The following is a 23,831-nucleotide window of genomic DNA, read 5'->3' as shown; positions in this document are numbered from 1 at the left end:
AGCCCCTCCGGGGCTGGTAGAGCCGGACGGGGGGCGGGGCCTAGAGCTGCCGACTGAAGGAAAGCATTTGAGGGATCTCGGGTGGAAAGTGTGCAGGTTCCACTGCCTCCGTGCCCATGGGCTTAGCACTGGGACCGCGTCTCGGCGGGCGCGGAGCAGATCTTCGGGAGCCATCGTTATGCCGGGTCCTCAAGCACTCGCGGAACAGAACGCCTTTCGGAGCCCTTAGGTCCCCCCAGACCGTCCTTCTGGTCTCCTAGCCCCGCCCCTCTCTGTGTGTCCCCACCCCCACCTAGTTCCCTCCCCCTCGTCCCCAGCCCCTTTCTGGGGTCCCTAGTCCTGCCCTTCTTCCTTCCATCCCTTCAGGCTCCTCCCCCAATCTTCCGTGTTTCTCCCCCGCCCCGCCCGCCGCTCGGGTACATTTTCTGATCCTGGGAGTGGAATCCTTTGGTCCTACCTCTGGTCCCCCTCAGCCCCGCCTCTAGCCCCGCCCCCGCCCCCAGGCTCCGCCCCGCCCCCGCCAGGCTCTCTCAGTCACTGGCCCTGAGCGCCCTCTGGCGTCTGCGCATGCTCCCTGCGCCCTACTGCAAAGTCCTCCAAAGGGACCTTCTAGGCTGCGCGCCGGTCACCCCCGATCGGGTCCGCCCGCCCGCAGCGTCTCGTCTGTGCTACCGGTGACCTCTGACCCCGCCGCCACGGGGCGGGGAGGCCTTAGCTCCGGGCTGGCGGCGGCTGCTGCAGCGGGACCCGGGAGCGGGGCCCGGCGCCGCCCGGGCCGCGGGGCGATGTGAGTCGGGGCGCGGCGGGGCGGGGGCGAGGCGGCTCCGCCGAGGCCGCACCGCGCCGCGCCGCAGTCTCCACTCCCTCCCAAGGAAGCCCCGGGCGGGCGGGCGGGCGGTGGAAACCCGGGCCTGGGGGCGGGGATCCAGAGACAACGGGCGGCCCTGACCTCCCCTGTTCCTTCCCGGTATCTAGAAATTCGCCTGTTACCTAAATCTGTCTCTAAGCCCCCAGAACCACCCCACCCCCACCCCCGGACACACCTTCATGTGTCCTGGAGCCCTCAGAACCCCTCACTCCTGCAAATTCCCCTGATACGCTCACAGAGCACCATTCTCTCCTGGATGCCCCCAAATGCTTCCACCGCCCTGAAATTCCTCTGAGTCTTCATGCCCCCCATTCTCCTTGCACCGTGCTCAAGTCCAAAAAATTTGTCCACATTTCCCTGATCCCTCTCATACGTTTTGAGTCCCTATAACCTCAAACTCCCACCCCCAATCCACACCTGTCTCAGACCAGCGACCCCTCCTCCTCCCACCCGATGTAACCCCCCTCATTGGGCTGTCGTGATATGTCCTGGTATCTTAAAGAGAAGTGAAGGGGACAGGAAAAGGTGCAGCGCCCTCCCCCATCTTGCACCCTGTAGTTCTTGGCTTCACCCCCAGACTCCCTGTTGGTGGCTCAAGCCCCAGTATTTACCCAGCTGTCTGCCTTTAGGCTGTGCATACCTTCCTCATCCTGCTGCCCCCTTCCAGAGAGTAAGCCAGACCAAGAGGGTAGGGGTCCTTTTACCTGGGAAGTGTCCAAGGATGCAGAGCACCAGGGGCCCTGGGAAATGACATTGTTTTTCCAGAGCAGGAGGGTGGGATTTCAAGGATCTCCAGGGTACTGGCTTGTCGACTTGTCCATCTAGGGCTCAGATTACTGAAATTTTGATTGATTGTTAGCATTTATGTTAACTTTTAGGCCTTTCAGAGTTTGGAGAACAGAAAATCTGTCAAGCTTCCACGTGTGAGATTGAAGGAGCTTGTCCTAGAGGAGGAAAATGTTGATTTAGCTATGTTTGTCCTACAAACTTACCTCTAAAGGTTATTGAAGCTAGAAGTTCCACAGTTGACAGATGTTTCCCTTCAAAACTAAGGCCTTGGGGTGGGAGTTGGGGGTGGTGATGGAGAATCTACTTGGCAGACTCTCCCAGATACTTTGTAACAATAAAAAAAGACTACTGGTTTCCTGAATCTTAAGCCATTGCTCTTTCTAATACATCTTAGTGTCCTTTTGAGAAAGCTCTCTGTAGAGTTCAAGTTCTCAGCAAAGGTAAGATGGTGATCTTGGTATCGGTTTTAACAGGATTCAGGTGGGGTCTAGAGGTGACTTAAAATGTCCTGGGCTGCCTCAGACTTCAAAGTCACTGATGCAAGGGGAGTCTGTCCCTCTCAGGGCCTATGGGGCTTAGAATTTGTGGTCCCTTTGCTCTTGATCTCACTTCCTTCATTGGTGTTTCTATCCCATTAGGGCTGGAACAGATATCCAGGTGGGATGGACTGACGGCAAGTCAGTTTCATTAACAATTGGGGGTGAGAATGGAAGGTTTCCACTAACCTGTGGTCTCTGTCTCCTATGCTAGGTGAGCCCCAGGTGTGTCCCAGGGAGATCCAGGTGACTTCTCTGCAGACTGCTTGCCATGACACCCCACCAAGAACAGGGGGAATAAAGTGGGGGTCCTTCCCCATGCCCCTCCCATGGTCAGCTCCCCGATGGCCTGGGTGAGGTGAGAGCTGCGTATAGGAGCCACTTTTCTGGAGTTTTCCAAGTTGAGAGGAGTAGAGGGTGCAAGTCAGCATTGCTCAAGGCTTTACACTTTCAGCAGGAGTTCTAGAAGGATATCTAATCCTGCTGATTCATTTCTTGCAGAAAGTTGCAAACCCATAATTTCTGGTTGGGAATCGGCCCATGTGTTTGCTTGCTCCCTTAGGTCACTGTAGCCTGGTGGTATCACCTCCATCCTAGGCACAGGCCCAACTGTTGTGACCTCTAATTCGAGTGCCATAATCCTTGAGGAACAATCCAGATATTAAGGCCTCTGTTCTCCCCTTTGGACAAAGGGGAGCAAACCAAGCGTTTCTTTTTTTAATGAAGAAATACCAACTCAAGGTTATCAAAGTAGTGCTCTGTTTTAAATGCTCAGTCTTCTGAGTGTATCTCTTGACCATAACGTAACATCTCATTTGAAGAGAACATCAAAAAGATAAATTTGAGGTGGATGTTGGGATGGTGAGGAAAGAAAAGAGAGGATTTGGATGATGTGGGAGGAGTGAAGTGGAAAAGGGGAACAAGGAGAAAGGTCCAGGCCAAAGTGTCTGGGACTCCCAACTACAGTTTCTTCACGGAATCTGGAGGAGGGCACTGGGCTGGCACCCAACTCCTGATGCAGGTCACTTCATCTGGGTCCCTACTTTTAACCATGCTTTTCCTGCTGCCCAGGCTGCCCTTCCCTATCATTACATCAGTCAGAATCCTACATACTTCTCAAGGTCCAGATCAAAAGTTGCCCCTAAGAAGCTCTCTCCATCCGCCCATCAGCATTAATCCTTAACACGTCCTAACTTGAATTAATGTTTATCCAGTGTGTGTCTGGCCCTGGATTGAGAACGTGAATTCCTTGAGGGAGGGACTGTGAGTCTTAGACAGAGTAGGTGATCAAAACGAGGTGATTCGGCCAGAGTTCCCCAGAGCAGGGCTTTTGGGAGCTGACCTCGATGACCTTCCCGTCCCTTGTGTTTTTCCCTAGGGCGGGCCGGCTGCTCTGACACCATGGGGAGCTGCTGCAGCTGCCTGAACAGAGACAGCATCCCAGACAACCACCCCAGCAAGTTCAAGGTACCCACAGCCCCCTCCTCTCCCACATTCCCAGCATGGCCTCCTGGGCTCGGCCCGCGCTGTCGAGTTGCTTCAGCCTCCCTAGAGAAGGTGAAATGACTGGCTGAGGTTGTGGGCTTCGCAAGCTCAGGACCTCTGAGCAGTACCAAGGAGAACGGGCTCAGGCCACTGCCTTTTTTGTGGCTCTTGGTATTCCTAAGAATGGAGAAATGCTGCAATAGGGTAGCAGAGACTGTGCTTTCAGAATGTTCACTCCTGTCAGTGTATCTTTGTAACTTTACATTATAACTTTTTGGAGAAAACAACAAAAGTCTGTATTTGTGAATTAACATGTGTCAAGTATTTCAAACAGTGCTTAACACGTGTTAAGCACAGTGTTAGTGTTTGCTGTTTGCTTTGGGAAGCTGAGGCCGGGCCCAGTGGACCTGTGTGCACCCCCGCCTTGCTCCTTCCACCTCCCTGTAGGGGGCGCCCCCTCCTCACCCCGGCATCTTGAGGCCCAGGTTTCTCCTGCTCACCAGAAGAGGGAGCCCTCAGCAAGGTCCTGCGGTTGGGGAGGTGGTGGAGGCCTTTATATTTGTTCTGCTTGGGTTTGACTCTCCCAGGGTCTTAAGATTTTGAACTTACAATAGAACCTCTTCTCCCACTTCTCCCATTAACATCTGGACCATTTGGGGTCATCTAACTTTGCACGTCTAACCATCTGACCTTGGGGGTCGACTAGCCACCCCTCCCCTCACTGCCCAAATGACAAAACTAAGGCCTAGGGAACTGTAGTGGGTCAGTGGCACTGCTTCATCCGTGTCCCGGTAATCGTGTGGCATTCCCAGTGGCTCACGGACCTGGACACGCTTGTTGGACTCACCCATTAACCCTTCTGTCCCCTGCCCCTGCCAGGTGACGAATGTGGATGACGAGGGGGTGGAGCTGGGCTCCGGAGTGATGGAGCTGACGCAGAGCGAGCTGGTGCTGCACCTGCATCGGCGCGAGGCTGTCTGCTGGCCTTACCTCTGCCTGCGGCGCTATGGCTACGACTCCAACCTCTTCTCTTTTGAGAGTGGCCGCCGGTGTCAGACTGGCCAGGGTGAGTACCAGCCCCTGCCTCACGCTGGGATGGGGGCTTGTGCGCCTGGGACAGGTATTGGGGCTGGAAGTCGTAGCTTGAGGGACAGTGGGGAAGTCTGTCCACTTGGCAGGTGTTGCCCAGAGAAGGGAAGGGTCGTGGCCAAGAGCACACAGAACTAAGTGGACTCCCAGGCCAGTGCTTTTTCTCTTCGATCATTGCAACAACTCCGGCCTGGGTGGCTCTGTGAGGTCATTTGTTGCACAGCCCATGGGAAGGAGCCAGTGCTCCCAGACCTGGGAAAGCAAGCGATTCCTCCTCCCTCTCTTACTCTAGTTTCAGGGTCCCTCTTGCCCCCTAAGTAGGAACAAACTGAGCCCCAAGTCATATACCCTGGTTCCTGTGTATAATGAAAGGTCAGGCAAGAGCTCTGGCTGCCTTGGGGCTGTGTGGCGTGGGAATGATAGATTTGGGGAGGTCCGTGGTATACAGAGTAACCCTCACGAGGTTAATCTTTGTCTCCTGTCCCCTGTGGGTGGTGCAGTGTGATGTATTCTGCCTTCTTCCCCTTTCTCCCTGAAGCCAGAGGTCAGGGAGGGGTGGGCTGCTCCATGAAGTCAAGGCCGGGGCCAGCCAGGGCTCTTTGAAGGGGTCACATGGTCTGGGCCTTCTCTGAGGACACAGGCCTAAGCTCTGCTAGAAGGAATGCCACAAGGGATTGTGTTCAATGCAGTGCGGAGGTGTGACTGCAGGGATGGAATGAGCAAAGCTCCTCTCATGAGGCCACCAACACAACAGTGTGTCTCTGCGGTTGTACTGGCTGGGGGAGCCCTCCCCTCTGTGCACCTTACCTTTGGAACTCATGAGGCAGAAGCAGTTAATGCTGGCTGAGCAGAGGGAGGGGAGGAAGGGGCCTCTCTGCTCCCGGTGGTGATTAATCCACACTGAAGGTCCCAGAAGAGCTCCCTAGGCCCCGACACAGGGTTCTTCTAAAACTCCAGGCTTTCCTAACCTTTTCTAAGCTCTTGACATATCTTGGAATGAGCTATAATAAATAGAACAGAATGAGGAAAGAATAGCCCTATTTCTTCCCCTCCTTTCTATCCTTCTCATCCCATTCCTGCAGACCTCATACCCCAACCTAGTTTGCCTTGTTTGGAACATGCCCATGTACATCCCAAGTGGCTTCCCCTGAGTCCTGGGTCCCACTGTTACACAGGGGGAGTGCAGAATCCCAGGCCGGCCCAACACCCCAAGAGCATCTTTGGATCCCCGGAGTCATGTGTGCTCAGCCCAGTCCTGCTGTGGCAGGACCGTGAGTTGCTGCCTTAGAGTTTGAGGGGCTATAAGGCTGGCTGCGTGGAGGAGCCACGTGGTTGCCTTGCCATATTTGTCCTTTAGCTAGTCAGCCCATCCTTCCTTTCTGCACCAGACTTCAAGCTCCATAAGGCCAGGGGCCTATACACCGTAGACAGTCACTCTCTGGCCTGGCACTGGACTAAGTATGCAGTGAATAAGCAGTGAACAGGATAGGCCCTCCCACCCTCAAAGAGCTTAGAGGCTGTTGGGCACAGAGCTGAGGGCTGGCGCCCTGGCGGAGCTCATTTTTCTGGGGAGTAAGGGGCGGCGTGTGAGGTGGAATGGCCACTCATCTGACACTGTCCCTTCCGCTTTGATTTTTTACTTCGCTTCCCTTCACCCTGGCGCACACACATCCTTATGAAAAGGATTTAACCTCGGAGGAATGTAGCTGAAGTATTAGATCTTTAGATGGTGGTAATGGATAGAGTGTGTTAGGGTGGGCCGCGGGGCCTGGGGCCAGCTCCTCCTGTGGCTCTTAGACTTTGGAGGGTGCTGGGGAGAATGCTCAGTGTGAGGGCCTCTCCCACCCCTCTGCAGGCCTGGGACTGGAGGTCAGGGACTTGTCTTGAGCTCTGTGCATCTGTTCAGCCTCTCTAGTCCTTCCCTTTAGGACACAGGGTCAGAGGAGCCTCATTTCTTCCTCTCCTTCTTCAGGGATATTTGCATTTAAGTGTTCCCGGGCCGAGGAAATCTTCAATCTCCTCCAGGATCTGATGCAGTGCAACAGCATCAATGTGATGGAAGAGCCAGTCATCATCACCCGCAACAGCCACCCGGCTGAGCTCGACCTCCCTCGGGCCCCCCAGCCTCCCAGTGGTGAGGAGACCCCCCCACCGCCTCAGCACCCCAGTGCACACGCACACGCACGCACAAGCGTAGCCCCAGGAAGCACCAGTCTTGTAGGCATGAGTCAGGCAGGCAGGCGAGGGGATGGCTGGGTGAGCCACGCTTCCAGGACCGCCATCCATCATCCGACGACTCCTAGGGATGGATAAGTCCTGGCCTGGGCCAGTCAGGTGACTCAAGCGGAGGCTGGGGAGTCCAGGGCCTTGTATTGATGGATGGTCGGGGAACAGACAGGAAGACATTGGGTTTCCATGGAAACGGCAGTCTGGAGCTGTTTTGCTTCCTTCCTTCTGGCTACTGGATCATACGCATATACCTTTCCTGATGGCTTATGCAGGCATCTCTGCCCACAGCTGTCTGGAGAGGTTCCCACAATTTCTGCTTGTTCATTCACTGAATCACACTGAGCACCTGCTCCGTGTCTGGCACTCCATCGGCTGGCCCGTGGGGGACAGAAGAAATAGGAACACAGTCCTCGATTTCGAGGGGCTTCCCTGGAGCTCAGTGGCAGAGCTGGAATGAGGTGAAGGGTCGGTCCAGTGACGACAAGGTGTACCTTAAGTGTTTCAGATAAGGCTGTGATGGGGAAGTGGGGTTCAAGCGGAGCTGTGAGGGAAAGGGCAGGGTTTGGAGAACAGATACAAGGTGAAGATAATGGGGGACTGCCAGTTCAGCGGGGCTGACCCCCTGGGGGCCTTGGGAGTATCTCCCCTCCACTTGGAGGAGTCCCGGGATGCCACACACACGGTTGCAGGTAGTTGCCAGGTGGTTTAAGGACCCCCTTGTCTCCCGTGTGCCCAGCTCTAGGCTACACCGTCTCCAGCTTCTCCAATGGCTTCCCTGGCTGCCCGGGAGAGGGTCTGCGATTCTCAGTGCCCCGGCGCCCCTCGACAAGCAGCCTGCAACACCCCTCGTTTGGGGAGGAGTCCACCCATGCCCTCATTGCTCCCGATGAGCAGGTGAGCAAGTGTCTGCCCGGCGTCTTCCTGTGGGTCTGGGTGGGGGTGGGGCATCGGGAAATATGGCACCTCCTCCCAGTGAGGATCACGAGAGGGAAGAAAGTTGATAGAGTCCCTTCCTGTCCCGAGAAAGGGAGGCAGCTTCCCTGGAAGGCTAGGAGGACAAGGAAGAGGAGGAGGCTGCAGCTCCTTCTCCCTGTGCTTCTCTTCTCTCACCCTGTCCCCTGTTCTCTCCTTCCTCTCTGCCCTCGGACCCTCCTGCTCTTGGACTCTTTCCCCCCAGTCCCACACCTACGTCAACACGCCAGCCAGTGAGGATGAGCGCCGCAGGAGCCGGCACTGCCTGCAGCCCCTGCCTGAGGGCCGGGCGCCCCTTGCCCCGCAGGCCTGTGGCCCCGAACAGCGGGACCCGCAGGTGTTCCTGCAGCCGGGCCAAGTGAAGTTCGTGTTGGGCCCCACCCCGGCTCGGCGGCACATGACCAAGTGCCAAGGCCTCTGCCCCAGCCTGCATCACCCGCTCCACCACGACAATAACAACGGGGGCCCTTCCGAGTGCCCAGCCCGGCCCAAGTGCACCTACGAGAACGTCAGTGGGGGGCTGCGGCTGGGGGCAGGCTGGAGACTGAGCCCGGAGGAGCCGGGCTGGAATGGCCTCGCCCAGCGCCGGGCCGCGCTGCTGCACTACGAGAACCTGCCCTCCCTGCCCCCCGTGTGGGAGAGCCAGGCCCAGCAGCTGGGGGAGGAGGCCGGGGATGACGGGGACTCGAGGGACGGGCTTACACCCTCCTCCAACGGCTTCCCTGAAGGCGAGGAGGACGAGACCCCACTGCAGAAGCCCACCAGCACCCGGGCTGCCCTCCGCAGCCACGGCAGCTTTCCTGTGCCGCTGACCCGCCACCGAGGCTCCCCGAGGGTCTTCAACTTTGATTTCCGCCGGCCGGGCCCCGAGCCCCCCAGGCAGCTCAACTACATCCAGGTGGAGCTGAAGGGCTGGGGTGGAGACCGCCCCAAGGGGTCCCAGAACCCCTCAGCCCCCCGAGCCCCTGTGCCCACCACGCACCCTGCCCGCAGCTCAGACTCCTATGCTGTGATTGACCTCAAAAAGACCGTGGCCATGTCCAACCTGCAGAGGGCTCTGCCCCGCGACGATGGCACCGCCAGGAAAACCCGGCACAACAGCACCGACCTGCCTCTGTAGGGACGTCCCTCCACCCGCCTGGCAGCCTCCGCCTCCCGCTCCTGTGCTCCGAACCCGCACGCCCGGGGTTGGGGTTGCTTCGCAGAAGGGCCTGCACTGGCCGGAGTCCCCAAAGGTATCAGCCACTGAGTCTCCCGGTCTCCTCTACGAGTCGGCGGGGAGGACAGAAGAGGGTGACCAGGTGAGGAGGGAGCCGTGACGTAAACTGTGAAGGGCCCCGTGATTGCATTTCGCACCCTCTCGTTATGTCATCTGTCTCGTCTGTCGTCTGTGTGTTTTTTTGGTTGAAATTTGGAAACATTTTGTACCTGTTGATTTTATTTATCAGTTTATTTTTCTATTTATTGTTTTAAATGTAATTTAACATATTTATTATTAATATAATTATTTTTAAATTCTGACTTGGTGGATGATGTTGAATTCTTAGGGAGTCTTTCCTGGCATGGTGCTGGTGTGGGAGTCGGGGAGGCCTAACAGAGGTAGGGGTTTCACTCTGGGAAATTTGGGGTGACTGTGGTTTTTGTGACAAGTCATGGCCATTTCTTTTTCTCCTCTGAGAAGCTGCGGCCCAGACTGAAAGTTGCCAGGGGTGGCTGCTCTGTCAAAGTAAGGTGACAGGACAGCTAGAGTCCTAGATGCAGAAAGGGGAGCTGTAAGAAAAGCTACCCTGATGAGATAAAACCCTGACTCTCTGAGGTTGGCAATGTGTGGGGGAAATTGGGTGGGGGGCCCCTACGCCAGATTCACCTCTGGAATCCCTCACTGAGTCTCCCTTCTGCCACCAGGTGGGTCCCATTGGGTACTTAACTGCTCTCCTGTACCACCTTGGTCCAAAGGTGGGCCCTGGATCCTCTTTCGGCACCGTCAACATGGCAAGGTCAAGATTAGAACCTTTAAACAGGGCTTTAATAAAAGCCCAGGAAGAGCAAAAAACAAAAGGGGAAAAACAGTGTAATATGTAAGTGAATAATCTGACTTACAAAGTGGGCCTTTCCCAGAGAAGTACTCCCCGGGAATGGCCTCTTTGGGGCCCCTCTGACCTACTGCAGGGGTGGTCCCCTGACAGAGCCACCACATCTGAACGCCTGCCTGGGAGCCCGGGGTCTGTAAAGGGCTGCACACACCACCCACCCAGGGCTGTGGTTGCGGAAGCTCCCCTTCCCTGTCCGGAGGCTGCCTCTTTTCTCTCCCTCCTCCCACCAGCCTCCCTGCCTCAAGACTCCCAGGTCCCAACCCCCTGAACGGTTAATCTCCCGGAAATCCAGTGTCTGCGGTGAGGCACTCAGGGCCTTGGTGAGGAGTAGGACAAGGCTTCTTGTCTCTGGTCACCTCTTGTACCCCAGCTCCCTGCCCTGTGGAGCGAGCAGACCTGTCCTCCACACCAAGGAAACAGGCCAGGGTGGGGCCCACCCAATTCCCTTCTCCTCCTGCTGTCTTACCACTGCCTGGGCCTCAATTCTGGGAGCGCCCTTTCCCCTGGGCAGGGATTAGACCAACCGGCTTCCAGACCCCCGCGACCTTGGGTGTCCCTCTGTTCAGGAAATGGGCGAAGAGGACCGGCTACAGAGGATGTGAGAGGCCCTTCACCTGGGGCCCAGTAGGGTCCCAGGGTACAGCTGGCACCAAACCCTTCTCTCCTTTACATGCTTTTGATCTCTGGACCAGAGGAATCACCTGCGGCAGGCTGGATTCATGCATTTTCCCCACACTGCGGTAGGGCAGTACTGTCCCCTCTCTGCAGCTCACCCAGACAGGCAGCTCAGTTCTGCTTTCTCCACATCCTCCCACGCTACCCCTGCTCCTCCTTTTGGCCTCCACGGTCAGGAGCAATGGACTCTCCAAACAGGATGACCAGGATGGGGGGCAGGCATGGTGGTGCCAGGACCAGGCCGAGGGCCCCTGGCTATGCTAGTGACTCATGGGTGTGCTCAGGACCCTCCTTATTCGTGGACCCTGTCATGCGGGAGTCAGGGGCTTGGCTTGAGTCAAGAGGCCGGCTTCTGCTGCTGACTTGGCTATTATCTCTGCTCTCTTGAGCATTTGGTCACCCCAAATAGGCCTCGGCTTTTGCCCCTAGAAAACACGGAGCTAATCGTGAGAAGTAGCCAATGAGATGATGAACGTGGCACGACTTCAGAAAGCAGACCGACGTGGGCAAGCTGTCTTAACCCAGCTGCTCCCCCGGAAAAAAAACCACTGGTCATCACAACTCTTCAGCCCCTGAGACCGACCTCAGGCTCATTCCTGCTCCTTCGCTGAAGAACTCAAGGAAGAGCAGTTCCGCCTCACTCTCCGGGGTCGCCAGGTCTTGGTCAGAGCCTGGCGGTTCCCCCAGAGCAAGCTGTAATCGCTTCAGTCTGCATATTCGCGGGGCATTGGGTGGGGGTCCAGGACATGTCCCAGGAATTGGCTTCCAGCCCAGTGTGGCCGCCAACCTTCCCCGTCCCCTCCCCAGGTCACTGCCTCTGACCCACAAGGTCTAGTCTAGGAATTTTCCTCTGGTGGAGCGGGTAGGGTATGAGCGGACGGCTTTCCTGGCGGGAAGGGGCGGGTGGGAGTGATGCCCAGGAGGGCGACCGAGGCTCCTGTGTCTGAGCCTGCCCTGCCAGCATCAGGGCGTGGTGTGCGGACAGAATCTGTTTCCATCACCATCATCGTCCAATGATCCCCACCAACATGGTGAATGTTTGCAGACTGCTCAGTTCTCTTAGTTAGAATCAGGCCCTACCCACCCCCTGGGCGGCCCTCAGGAAAGGACAGGAGCCAGCATCCTGTCCAGGAGTGACATTTCAGGTCAGACCAGGAGGGGCCCTCCCGGAGCCCACCCCTGGGTAATAATAGCACTTTACAAGGGTATAAACATGGGTGGCTTTCCACAGGGCCTTATAGACCATTTATCTCTTTCTGCCCGCTGGGCTGGATTGTTATCACCACAGTGCAGAGGAGGAAGCAGGTCACGAGGTGAAGTGACTTGCCTCAGGCCATGAAGTTAATTAGTGGCTTGAGCCGGGGCTGCCTGCCAGTCGTGTGTCTTTCCCAGGCACTTCTCCCAGCCTGGCCTCAAGGGGCTTAGTTCCCTCAGGTGGGCTGCGGGGAGAGCGAGCGTGTTGGGTGCTGCCCTGGACAGAAGTGGGCAGCAAGGGCCACATTCCCCAGCGTTCCCACTCAGGAATCTTTTTGAATGGCAAGCCAGGGCCTTGCCTGGTTGACGGCAAGGTGAACCTGATTTCCCCTAGGGTCGGCCCAGTGCCCACCCACGGACCCTGCCCCTCTACCCTTTCGATGCCTTGGAAAGGCTCCCACTTTGTAGGTGGGTGTGCCGGAGGGGGCCTGACCTCGCCTGCCCCCGCTGCCTTCTCCTCCAGGCATCTCAGCCCCACAAGAGGCCCTGAGCTCTGGTGGGTTCTCTGACAATACTTTCAAGGGGAGTCATACAGGTGCAGGAGGGTTTATAATGAGGGACCCTCCGAGACCCCAGAAAGGCCATGGGAGGCTGAGGCAGGGGTGAGAGGGCCTGTGTGGACCCCTCAGGGCTCTGTTTCTACAGAATCACAGAGTCCAGGATGGAATCTTGTAGGTCAGCTAAGCTGGGACCCATACGGGGATCCCTTCAACAGGATTCCTGGAGATGCTGATCAGGTTTCTGCTCACACGCTCCCCAGACAGGGAGCTCACAACCTCACAAGTACTCCCTCCACTTGGGTCTTATCATGTCCCTAAAACTTTCCCTCAGTGGGTCCTAATTCTGCTCATGGACCCACACACCGCTTAGTCTCTCTGCCAAGGGAGCTGAACTTTGAAACTTAGCATTACCACTTGCTAACAACTTGACCTCTTCACGCTTCAGTCTCTTCATCTGTGACACAGGGGTAATAACAGGTCCTCTGTCTTGAAATTGTGAGGATCAGGGAATTCCCTGGCGGTCCAGTGGTTAGGACTCCGCGCTTTCACGGCCAAGGCCGTGGGTTCAATCCCTGGTCAGGGAACTAAGATCCCACAAGCCACACACTGCAGCCAAAAATAAAAAAGAAATTGTGAGGATCAAATAAGAGAATGTCTTCCCGGCATGACCTGCGCTCTAGACGTTATGCTTCTGCCTGAGATAGCACTCACTTCACTGGTCCTTCTTGCTCTTGGGACCTTAGAGCTGGCATGCCACCAGGACGTTCCACGTAAACAGTTGCAGCATTCCTCGCCCCCCAGCGGCTACCCGAGGTTGGAGTTCTTGGTTTGTTAAATCAATGTCTGAACCCTCCATCCATTCAGCTGACATTTCTTGTTGTTGGTCTGGGTCTGTCCTGGAATCTAGAGGCACCAGCCCTCGCGGTGAACCTGGAAGTGACGGAAAGACAGAAATGGGGCTGGGAGGGAGTTCTCTGTGGTTGGTGGGTCACAAGGACTCGCTGCGACATGTGGGGTTCTCAGCCTAGCTCTTCTGGAAGCTTCACTCTGCCTGTTAGTGGTTGGTAGGGAGCCTTGCTACCACTTACGTTGCTCACCAGGTGGACCCCTCTCTTGGCCTCTCTGGGGATGGACATTCCTGCCTCAGGGACCCTGTGGCTGCCTGTGGACTGGGGCTGGGGAAGTCAGGCGAGTGGGAGTATCACTCGTGCTCCAGCTGTGCGCTGTCATTATGCTCTTTCTTAAGGGATTATTAATATAATGACCGAGCTAATGAGCAGTGCCAGGGGCAGGGAGGAAGCACCTTAACCACACCTGGTGCCTGCTCATTAACGGGGGTCTTTCCTCAGCTGTCTTTTCTCCTTCTGGTCAGCTCTTTCAGCTGGGGAGGCCTGGCCCCTTGCGGGTCCCGTCGCCTCCCTCCACCTGCCCCTCCTTTAGCCTGGCACGGTTCCCCTCTGGGTGAGAAGATCCCAGAAAGAGTGTGGCTGGGACAAGACTTGGGGGTGAGGAGATGGGGGACTGGGGACTCTGGCTCTGGGGAAGAGGAATGTAAAAGCCATGAAACCTCTAATCTTGACTGTGTGCTGCTTGGGCTGGGGAGAGCAGGGCAGCCGTGTCTGAGGAGGGCTTGCGGGGAGATGGGAGCAGCCATGGAAGGAGGGGTAGGGGGCATCGGGCTGAGTGGGGGTGGGGAAGTTTCCAGGTGTTCTTTGAGGCACCTTGCTTCTCTGGCCCAGATGGGCTGGTGCTGGCCAAGATCTTTCCTTTTGAGCTCCTTTCCTCTTGGGATGAAAAGGCCTGGGGAATCTATCAATGTATTGCTATATCAGGGTTGGGGTGGGGTACCCCAGGCACGGTCATGCAAGTATAGTGGCCTTGATTTCCCAAGCCATCGTTAGACATAGCGGGTCCAAGTTTCAAAATCTGGGTCATGGGCGCTGAGTCCTGACAAAGCCCCACCTCCCCAGATCTCACTGTCTAGTTGGAGAAGCGAGGCTCACACAAGACAGGATTACAGACCACGTGCCTCTGCCATTTGAAATCTGTGTGACCTCAGACAGATCACTCAACCTCTCTGAAACTGTTTCCTCATTTATTAAGGGAAACTAATAACACCTACCTCCCAACGTTGTTGTGTGGTAGATAAGAAAATGCACGTAAAGCGCTCAGTGGGCGCTTGACACAGAGCCCAAGTTTTGCTCTGCTATGGTTGTCATAGCAACAGCCAGTGATGTGGGGAAGCTGGCCAAAGGGGGACCATGAAGGGTGGGGAGGATTTGGGGAAGGAATTGGGCCCCAGCAATTAAGCTGGGGGCGTGGGGCTGGGAGGAGAGGAGCGGCTGGGCCGGGAGCTAGATGGTGAGGGAAGGAGGAGGCGGAGGTGACTGCACTTGACGGGCTTTGGAACAGCAGGCCGTGTGTCCACATGTGATTGGAGGGGGCAGCTGTGGGGCTCCGACCAGACCAGGTGTGGGCATTCACCTGTCCACTCACTCAACAGATAGTTATTGAGTGCCTGTTATATGCCAGGCATGGGGGTGGGTGGGGACACGGCAGCCATAAGGACAAATAAGGCCCTGCCCTCATGAACTTACATTCTACTAAGGGTGAGACGATTAACCAGCTAATTAATCAAATGAACAAGTTAACTTCAGGGAAGACATAACTTTGAAGAAACTGCAGAAGGGACAATGTGATTGAGTGGAAGGAATGGGCCACATGTCAGAAAAGACCTCGCTGGGGAGGTGACAGTGGGGAAGAGGCCTGAAGAAGGCTGAGTGAACAGCTAAGGGAAGGAAGATCCAGACAAAGGGAACAGCAAGTACGAAGGCCCGGTGGGGCTCAGGAAAAGTGACAGGGTCCAAGGAAGCCTGTGCAGCTGGAGAGGGGTGATGGAGGGGGAAGGATCGGGGTGGGGGATCTAGGACACGCAGGGTTCTATGGGCCGGGGAGGTGACTGGATTAGCTATTGGAGGGTTGGGAGCAGAGACTGACTTGAGGTCTAATAGGATGGCTCTGGCTGCGGTGTGGAGGTGGGAGGAGGGGAGGCGTGTAGAAAGGGCTGAAGTGGGGAGACCTGCTGTAATCTGGGGGAGAAATGACAATGGCTGGGAGCCCACTGGTGGCAGTGGGAAAGGAGAGAAGAGGACAGATGTGGGATATATTTTGAGGTAGACCCAATGGGACAAGGGAAATGATAGCGGGCGAGGTGTGGGAAAGGAGGTCTCTGAGGTCTGGGACCTGCTCCTTATCCAGGCCCTACAGGGAGGGATGCCTTTTACTGAATGGAAAAGGAATGTGGGGGGGAGGAGGGACAGATTTCAGTGGGAGGCCTGCGAGAATGCCTCTTGACACAGTGACCCATCACTGGGGCCAGAGGCTAAGAAGTTGGGTCCTCAGACACCATGACTCAGAGCTGAGGGCTCCACTGTGCGCGCCCCCGGGGTCAGGCCAGACCTTGCAGAGGCCCACCTTGCTGCTCCCGCACCTCTGATTCTGTGTCTTTTCTCTGCCAGACCTACGACCAGGGGAGAGCTGGATGCTGAGCCCCCATCCCGCCCCCAGAACTTTGGGAGGTGAGGCTGCAACGATGCAGGTGGGAGGGGGCTCTACTGTCCAGAGCAGGCCTGGGGGATCTCAGCACACAGAGGGTGGCCCATGTAGGCAGACAGAGCCCGGAGGACAAGCCACTAGAGGCCAGGGCCAGCACTGAGCAGCGGTGACACTTTATCCTACAAAGGGACAAAGGTGAAACCCTCAGAAATCCTCCTGGAGTCTCTGGATCATGGTCGCAGCTTCCTACAATCTGGGCCGGGTGTGGGGAGTATGCCTGGACTTGGCAGAAAGCTGGGCCAAGGTCAGCCAGACCCCTTCCAAACATGCTCAGAATCTGGAAAAGGGGATGTTCAGCCAGGAATGCAATAGGGGTGGCTTTGGGGAGTGTCCAGGCCTCCGGATCCTTCCTCTCCTCCATCCCTGCTGGGTGCGTGAAGAGCCCCCGAGGTTTTGGCTTTCCCTGCACAGTGGCCATGCGGAGCCAAGCCCTCCAGATGCCAAGATGTGGGGGAGAGTTGGGGTGGCTGCCTGTACCTGCCCGAGGTTGCCTGTCCCCAGCTCCCTGTCCTGAATCCCTGGCCCCCTCCTTGCCCCAGGTGTCCCACACAAGGAGCCCTGAGCAGAGGGAAAGGCCAGGCAGGCTCCACGCTGCCACTCACGGGCCCACCTCTCCAAAACCCACAATAGATGGGCTGCGATCTGGGCTGGAGTCCTGGGACCATAACCGTGTCTATCTGAGGCCCACTTAGGGGCCGTGGGATGGGAGAGGTGACGGAGCTTCCTGGATCCATTATCAGTGTTTGGTTTGGGACTTTTGGAACAGACTCAGTTCCTGCTCCTTATCCAGGCCCTGCCGATTAGATTCTCTGGCCTTTGATATGCCTCAGTCTGGGACAAAGGACTCCCCTTCCTGCTACCCAATCCCCAAACCCCAGCACTCCCCACCCCGGAGACCTGGTCTGTGGCCAAGGCCAGCTCCATCCAAATAACCTCTCCCCATGGACTGCCTAGCACCCTGCTGCCCTCACCTCACCCCCGCAAGATCTCAGGAGGACACGGGGCACAGGAGCACGGGTTGCTGGTCCCTTTGGACAGGTCTGGGGACTTAAAGGGGAGACTGGTCAAGAACAGCAGGGAGTCTCTGGAAGTTTCCAGCCCCTACTGTCAAGTGAGCCACTCTCTCTGGGGGAGAAATTGAGGGAGGCGGTACAGATCCATGGGGTGACCCCATGAACAGGGTAGTCAGCTCTGGCCTGAGGTTGACTGTCTTACGCTAAAGCCAGACCCCTTGTCCTCATTTCTGCCTTAGGAGATGCAGTTGCACGGAGGGGGCTTTCCCTGGTCCAGACACTGCACTGAGAGGAGGTCCTGGGCTTACCTCTCAGCAAGGGCTTAGAAGGGACATGGCCAGTTGGGAGGGGAAGCGGGGAGAAGGGCAGGGAGAAGGAGGGAGGCAAGAAGGAGGAGGGAAAAAGAGGAGAAGGGAGGACCACGTGGAGGAAGAGGGGGAAAGGGGGAAAGGAAGGGGAGGACAAGGGACAGGGTGGAGGAGGATCATGGGAGAGTTTCCTTGTTGCCCAGCTTAGAGGAAGGTGTGTCTGGGCACACGCGGAGACACACAAGCTGCCTCTGGGGGAGCCGGAGCTCGTGTGCAGCCCGGGCCTGGATGTGAGCAGGGAGACGGGCAAGTGCGTCCCTGCATATGTATGCGTGTTTGTACGTGTACATCCCAGATAGTGTGAGCGTGGGACCCTTTCAGCATCTTGCGTCATGAGCCAGGACACACATGCATACACACAGACACACACACACAGATACAGACACACACACACACACACACACACACAGACACACACACACACAGATACAGACACACACACACACACAGACACACACACAGATACAGACACACACACACAGACACACACACACAGATACAGACACACACACACACACACACAGGCACTGCATAGCCGTGTTGTCTGAATGGCACTCTGATTTATTCTGTTCCAGTCAGTGGCATTTTAAACAGAGCCCTTGGGCTTCCCTGGTGGCGCAGTGGTTAAGTATCCACCTGCCAATGCAGGGGACACGGGTTCGAGCCCTGGTCCAGGAAGATCCCACATGCCACGGAGCAACAAAGCCTGTGCGCCACAACTACTGAGCCTGTGCTCTAGAGCCCTCGAGCCACAACTACTGAGCCCATGTGACACAACTACTGAAGCCCTCGCACCTAGAGCCCATGCTCCACAACAAGAGAAGCCACCACAATGAGAAGCCTGCGCACCGCTACGAAGAGTAGCCCCCGCTCGCCGCAACTAGAGGAAGCCTGCATGCAGCAACGAAGACCCAACACAGCCTAAAATAAATAAATTTATTAAAAAAAATAAAATAAAAAAGAACCCTCTTCAGGATTTACCAGATTGACTTCACCATCAGCTAATGGGATGAGACCCTCGGTTTGAACGGCACTTTGCTGAGCGGGTCTGCACGTGGATAGACTGGGCACAGGGGATGCTCGGTGATGACCTGTGACACGTAGCGAGGCCTGGTGGCCCCTTGCCCTCTCTCAGGCATCCCAAACGAGGACACTTGGGGCCCTCAGGGCCTCCTTATACAAGGGCATTACCCAGCAAGGGGTTCCTGAGCCCCACCCAGCTCGCTGGCTCTAAGGGCCACCTCGCAGACTTTCCCCTGAAGCCTCGCCAGCCTCCATGCCCCCCAATCCATGCCCCCCAACAACTCAGTACAGACCCTGCCCCAGCCCCCATGGGGCCCCCGCCTGCCCCAGAGGGCGAGATATAACCCCTTCTCTCAGGGAGCCCCCGTCTGAGGGGAGACGCGGCCCCACCCTCAGGGAGACCCGGTCTGAGGGGAGACATGGCCCTGCCCTCAGGGAGCCCTGGTCTGAGGGGAGACGCGGCCCCGCCCTCGGGGAGCCCCAGTCCGGGGGGATATACTTAAAGAGTCAAGAAAATTGGGCAGTCATGCATGAGTCCAAGTCAGGCCCGCAGGGAGCTGTTGGAGCCAAAAGGTGGGGTTCAGGTCACTGCAGGGACCAGATGGGGTGCTGTGGAAGTGCGGAGAGAGGGAAGGAGCGGGGTCCTGACCTCCATCCCTGTTCCTGACGCTCAAGTACACACACTTCCGGCTGTGTGAGCCCTCCATGGACAAACTCCTCGCCGAGGCCACCGCTTCTGTGCCACACAGGACTCGCATTCTCACAGAGTCCTGGGGGTAGAGCCTCCTTCCTGCTGAGGGAAGCTGCAGGGCCCTGGCCTCCTGAGGGCCACCCCCAGGGGCGTTCTCCTGTGGCGGGGCAGATCCAGGGCTTGGCCATCACCAGCCAGGGGTTTGGCCTAAGCCAGACGGAGCCGGACACCACCTTTGAAAGCATCCACTTTGATGGGATAAAGGGCCTGGCCTCCTCTTCCATCTCTGCAGTGGGGTTACCACAGGCATGGATAGCTTTTTCAAACGGAGCCTGATTCTAGAGCCCGTGGTCAGCTTCTCTCTTACCAGGCGAGAGGACCCCCGCCGCCTGGGAGATTCTTCTTCTCTCTGCAGATGGTACTGGACAGGGGCTTATGGAGACCTGGCCGGAAGCCCCACCCTGAGCCAGGGGCTGTGGAGGTACAAGAGGGCTGACTCAGAGAGTAGGCTCCAGAAATGGGGGTCCAGTCACCCCACAGCTGCCTCCTCCACAGTCTATGTCTCTGGTCTGCAGCTGACAAGATGACATCACCATGGGAGAAGTCACCTTTGGCGATGAGAAGAGCCAGCTGTACACAGGTGAGGTCTATTGGAGCCCTGCGGTTGCCCAAGTTACCGGCAGATCATCTTCCACGGGTGGGGAGATTCAAATCCTATCCCCCCACTAAGGGAGGAGGCCTGGGGGGCTTCCTTTGGGAAAAATGTAGGGCTTCTCCCAGCCCAGGGCAGACCCAGGGACTGCTTTAAGGGAGAGCCTGCATGGAGGCTGGGGGAGGGATGACGTGATCTCTGACCTCTAATGATTCCTACAGGTTATCCATAGGGCACTGGCTCACTGACTGGTGCTCCCAGGGCTGCCTGCTTGTCATGGAAACAGGCAACTCCCTCATCATTGTCCCTGAGCAGATCTGTGGTCAGCTGACACAGCTCACTGGGGTCCCAGGGAACAGCCAAGGAGAGGGAGGCACCCCAACCCGCTGTCACTGGGAAGTCAAAGGACACTCACCTGAGGTGCTGCTTCCAAATTCCCTGAGGGTGTGCATGTCATTTCCCTGCCAGCTGCTTCATGCCAGGTGCAGCGGGATCTCCCTGCCCTGCCCCCTCCCTGCCCCCTCTCCCTCAAAGGCTCCCCTAGCAACAGCCCTTGCTCGTATTTCTGCCCTACCGGCTTGGACTCCATCTTGGTGCCTTCACTGGGGCATTATCTGGGGTGGGGACATATCTGCAGCTGTGGGGGAGAGGAAGGTTGGGAGGTTGAGAGACCAGGGAGGAAGGATTTGGGTGCAGGATGGATTTCCGGGCTGTGAGACCAGCCACCTCTGTCCCCGGAGCCCTGGGGGAGCAGATTCTGACCGCCTGTCTCTGCATCCTTTATCATTTCTCCAGTTTGTCACCAACTACAGCAGTGGCCAGAGCCCACTCACCAGTCCCTTCACCATCAGTGGCATCCACTTTCTCTGCTGGGCCCTCAGCACCTCATCTCTACGACTCTCCCCATCTCTCTCTCGCTTCTCCTTCATACCTGGGCATGGAGGCGGGGAGCCCGTAGAGCTCTTGGGATGTCAGATTTGCATAAGACCTTAAGGATCATCTTACCAACTTCTCCCACAAGCGTAATACCAGGAACCACCATTTATCCAGAACTTTCTGAGATGCCGTATGTGGAGTCGTTGAGGTCCAGTCTGTCTGCATCAGGATCCTTGTTCTGCCACTTCTGAGCCTTGTGACCTCGGGCAAGTCACGAAACTTCTCTGAGCCTCCATTTCTGCATCTGTAAAATAGGGACAATACAGTGTTTACCTTATGAGTAAGGTCCTGGTGAGATTAAACAGACTGGTAGAATTAGAGTGGTTAGAAGAGGGCCAGGCACACGCTGAGCACCCTGTAAGTGCTGGTGGCTCTTCCTGGTTCAGATGCTGAGCTGAGGCTCTGTGTGTATTTGCTCTTCAAATCCTCCTGATAATCCTGGAAGTGGGTACCGCTATCATCCCAACAGGTAATGATCAGCCCCTTCTTAAACCCGAAACCTGGCCCTTACCACGTGTGGGTGGTCCCCATTCCATTTGTCCAAGAATGGTGGTCACGGGGTCCTCTTTAGATTACTCAAACCTCCAAACGTGGCGGGCCAGGCCCTGCTTCTCTCCCAGCCTTCCACCCTGCTCCTAACTAACAAATATGCCTGGAGCATCCTCTGGACCTCCTCTTCGGGGGACACAGAGGAGGGAGGAGACACCACCCTGCTCTCTGAACACTTGTGATTAATTGTTTACGTGACAGATGACAGCTGAGAGTGGAAGACTGTGTGTATGTGTGCGCACACATGTGCTCAATGCCATAGACATCAGTGTTTTTCAAATCGCAGCTCACAGCGCATTAGAAATCAGTTCAGTTGATTGGAACCAGCACTTTAGAAACAAATAGAATAGGAAAATTGGGTGCATCCCATGTACTGTGGACTAGAATTTTTATGGGGGGGTGAAGCTTTTGTTTTCATTATACATTGTATGTATGTGTATATAAGGTTATGATGTAAAATATATTTCTAACTGTGGGTTGTGGTTTTAAAAAAGGCCTGAAAGCCTCAGCTCTGGTGGTTGGGCCTCTGCCTCCTTCAGGGGACCCCTCTCACTGCTATACTCCAGGCTCACTGGCCCCATCACTTCCTCTTTCCTGCCTCAGGCCCTTTGCAGGTGTTATTTTGCCTGCCAGAAATGTTCTTTTCTCACTCCCTTCACCAGCCTAACTTGTATTCATCGTTCAGAACACAGCAATGGGTCATATTATCTCCCTCCCTCAACTGATGAGAAACTGAAGCTCAGAGAGGTTAAGTGACTTGCCCAATGTCACAAAGCCAGGCAGAGGTGGGCTGGGATTTGACCCCAGGCTTCTCTGATTTCAGAGCTCAGGTTCTTTCCTTAACCCATGAGACTTGACTACTGATCGCTTCACTTCTTTTCCTCTGGGTCATTGCAGCAACGGCCTCATGGGGTTTCAGCCCACGTTCCTACTTTCAGAGTGCAGCCAGCCCCCATGGCTCCCTGAAAACATCTTCCTGAGGGTCTGCTACTCCATCTCTGACGTGGGCAACGACAAGGTGGGCCTGGCTGCTGCTGTAGAGACCGGCTCTGCCTTATCTTCCTGGTCAGAGGCACAACCTCTGGGTCTCATGGAAGTTGGGGAGCCCCTATTTTCACTCACTCTAGCCAAACTCTGCTCCTCAGGGCTGAGATCTGGGAGACCCCAAATAAAGCAGCTGTAGGCTCTGGCTTTGGGGAGCAAGGTGGGTGGCTGGGGAGTTAAATAGGGGGGTGAGATTAGTTCGACTTTCATGCCCACTCAATACAGGTCAGTGGGTCCCAGATCTAGTCATTCAAATACCACCCTCATGATCTCTGCACTATTTGAGTGTGGCCCCCCGGTTAGAATCTGCTAACGTTGGGGGGTGGGGCAGAGGCCTGGTCAGGTTTCCCTGCCAGCTGCTCTCTGGCTTGTGCAAGGTGCCATTTCTGGAGATGTGGGACAGTAGTCTGGGAGGACGTTGAGCCGGCAGTGTGGACAGAGCCACAGACATGGAGCCCTCACTTTGGCAGGATGGCTGACCCTGTGCTCACAGCTGTCCTGCCTGTCAAATGGAGAGGGCCACCTCTGGGCAGTGCCCTGGTGGGGCGACAGGCTGGGAGTTCCTGGCTGGATTTCACATCTAGGAGACTGTCCCTCCACATTCGGCCCAGGGCCGGGGAGGTGGAGGGAGAGGAGAAATCTAACACCTAGACTCTAGGGCTGGGGGCCCTGGGGTCCTCAGGTAACTGAGGCTCTGCCCCTCCCCGCGGTGGCCAGCCTAGGAGACTAACTCCTCAGTGACAAGGATTTCAGGCTGTAATTCTGCTGCTTTCTGACATTCCTCCGTTAGGAGGATGTCACAAACACCCCTAGTCTGTGAAATCATGGGTGTGATGTGTCCGATATGTATCTGTATTAAAATATATGATAATAAATACACAGCTATGTGGAAAAGACATGTTCATCCTTGTTGCACCTGAAATCATCTCTGCTTTTCTACTCTTGTGGACAATGTTAGCCCAGGTGAAGGTGCACTGCCCACATCAGCCTGGGACTCCCTGAGCTGGGGCTGCCTCCCCCCTTCATCTTTGGTGGGGGGTGTCTCTGAGGACAGGTGTTCTGTCTCCTTGCTCCTTTTCCTTCTCTTCCTCCTCTTTTTTTTTTTTTTTTTTTTTTTCTTTCTGGCTGCTCTGTGAGGCTTGCAGGATCTTGGTTCCCCTACCAGGGATAGAACCCAAACCCTTGGCAGTGAAAGCGCAAGAGTCCTAACCACTGGACACCAGGGAATTACCTTCCTTCTTTTTAAAATGTGACTTTAGGGACTTCCCTGGTGGCGCAGTGGTTAAGAATCCGCCTGCCAATGCAGGGGACACAGGTTTGATCCCTGGTCCGGGAAGATCCCACATGCCGCAGAGCAACTAAGCCCGTGCGCCACAACTACTGAGCCCACGCACCACAACTACTGAAGCCCGTGCGCCTAGAGCCGGGCAACAACAGAAGCCATCGCAAT

The 23,831-nt window shown here is 56.2% G+C and overlaps 1 protein-coding gene across 1 annotated transcript; it reads left to right on the top strand.

Moving 5' to 3' along the window:
* Positions 1–637: 637 nt before the first annotated feature.
* Positions 638–9,488, top strand: FRS3 (fibroblast growth factor receptor substrate 3). Its single transcript, XM_032649029.1, has 7 exons — positions 638–787; positions 2,408–2,551; positions 3,572–3,660; positions 4,558–4,744; positions 6,740–6,901; positions 7,733–7,890; positions 8,174–9,488. Exons 3-7 carry the CDS (start codon positions 3,595–3,597, stop codon positions 9,086–9,088), a joined length of 1,488 nt encoding a protein of 495 aa, XP_032504920.1. The 5' UTR covers positions 638–787; positions 2,408–2,551; positions 3,572–3,594; the 3' UTR covers positions 9,089–9,488.
* The last annotated feature ends 14,343 nt before the right edge of the window (positions 9,489–23,831 follow it).

Source organism: Phocoena sinus, chromosome 11, assembly GCF_008692025.1.
Source record: "Phocoena sinus isolate mPhoSin1 chromosome 11, mPhoSin1.pri, whole genome shotgun sequence".
Taxonomy (NCBI): Eukaryota; Metazoa; Chordata; class Mammalia; order Artiodactyla; family Phocoenidae; genus Phocoena; species Phocoena sinus.
The sequence above is the reverse complement of the archived record's forward strand: the minus strand, read 5'-3'. Positions and strand labels throughout refer to the sequence as shown.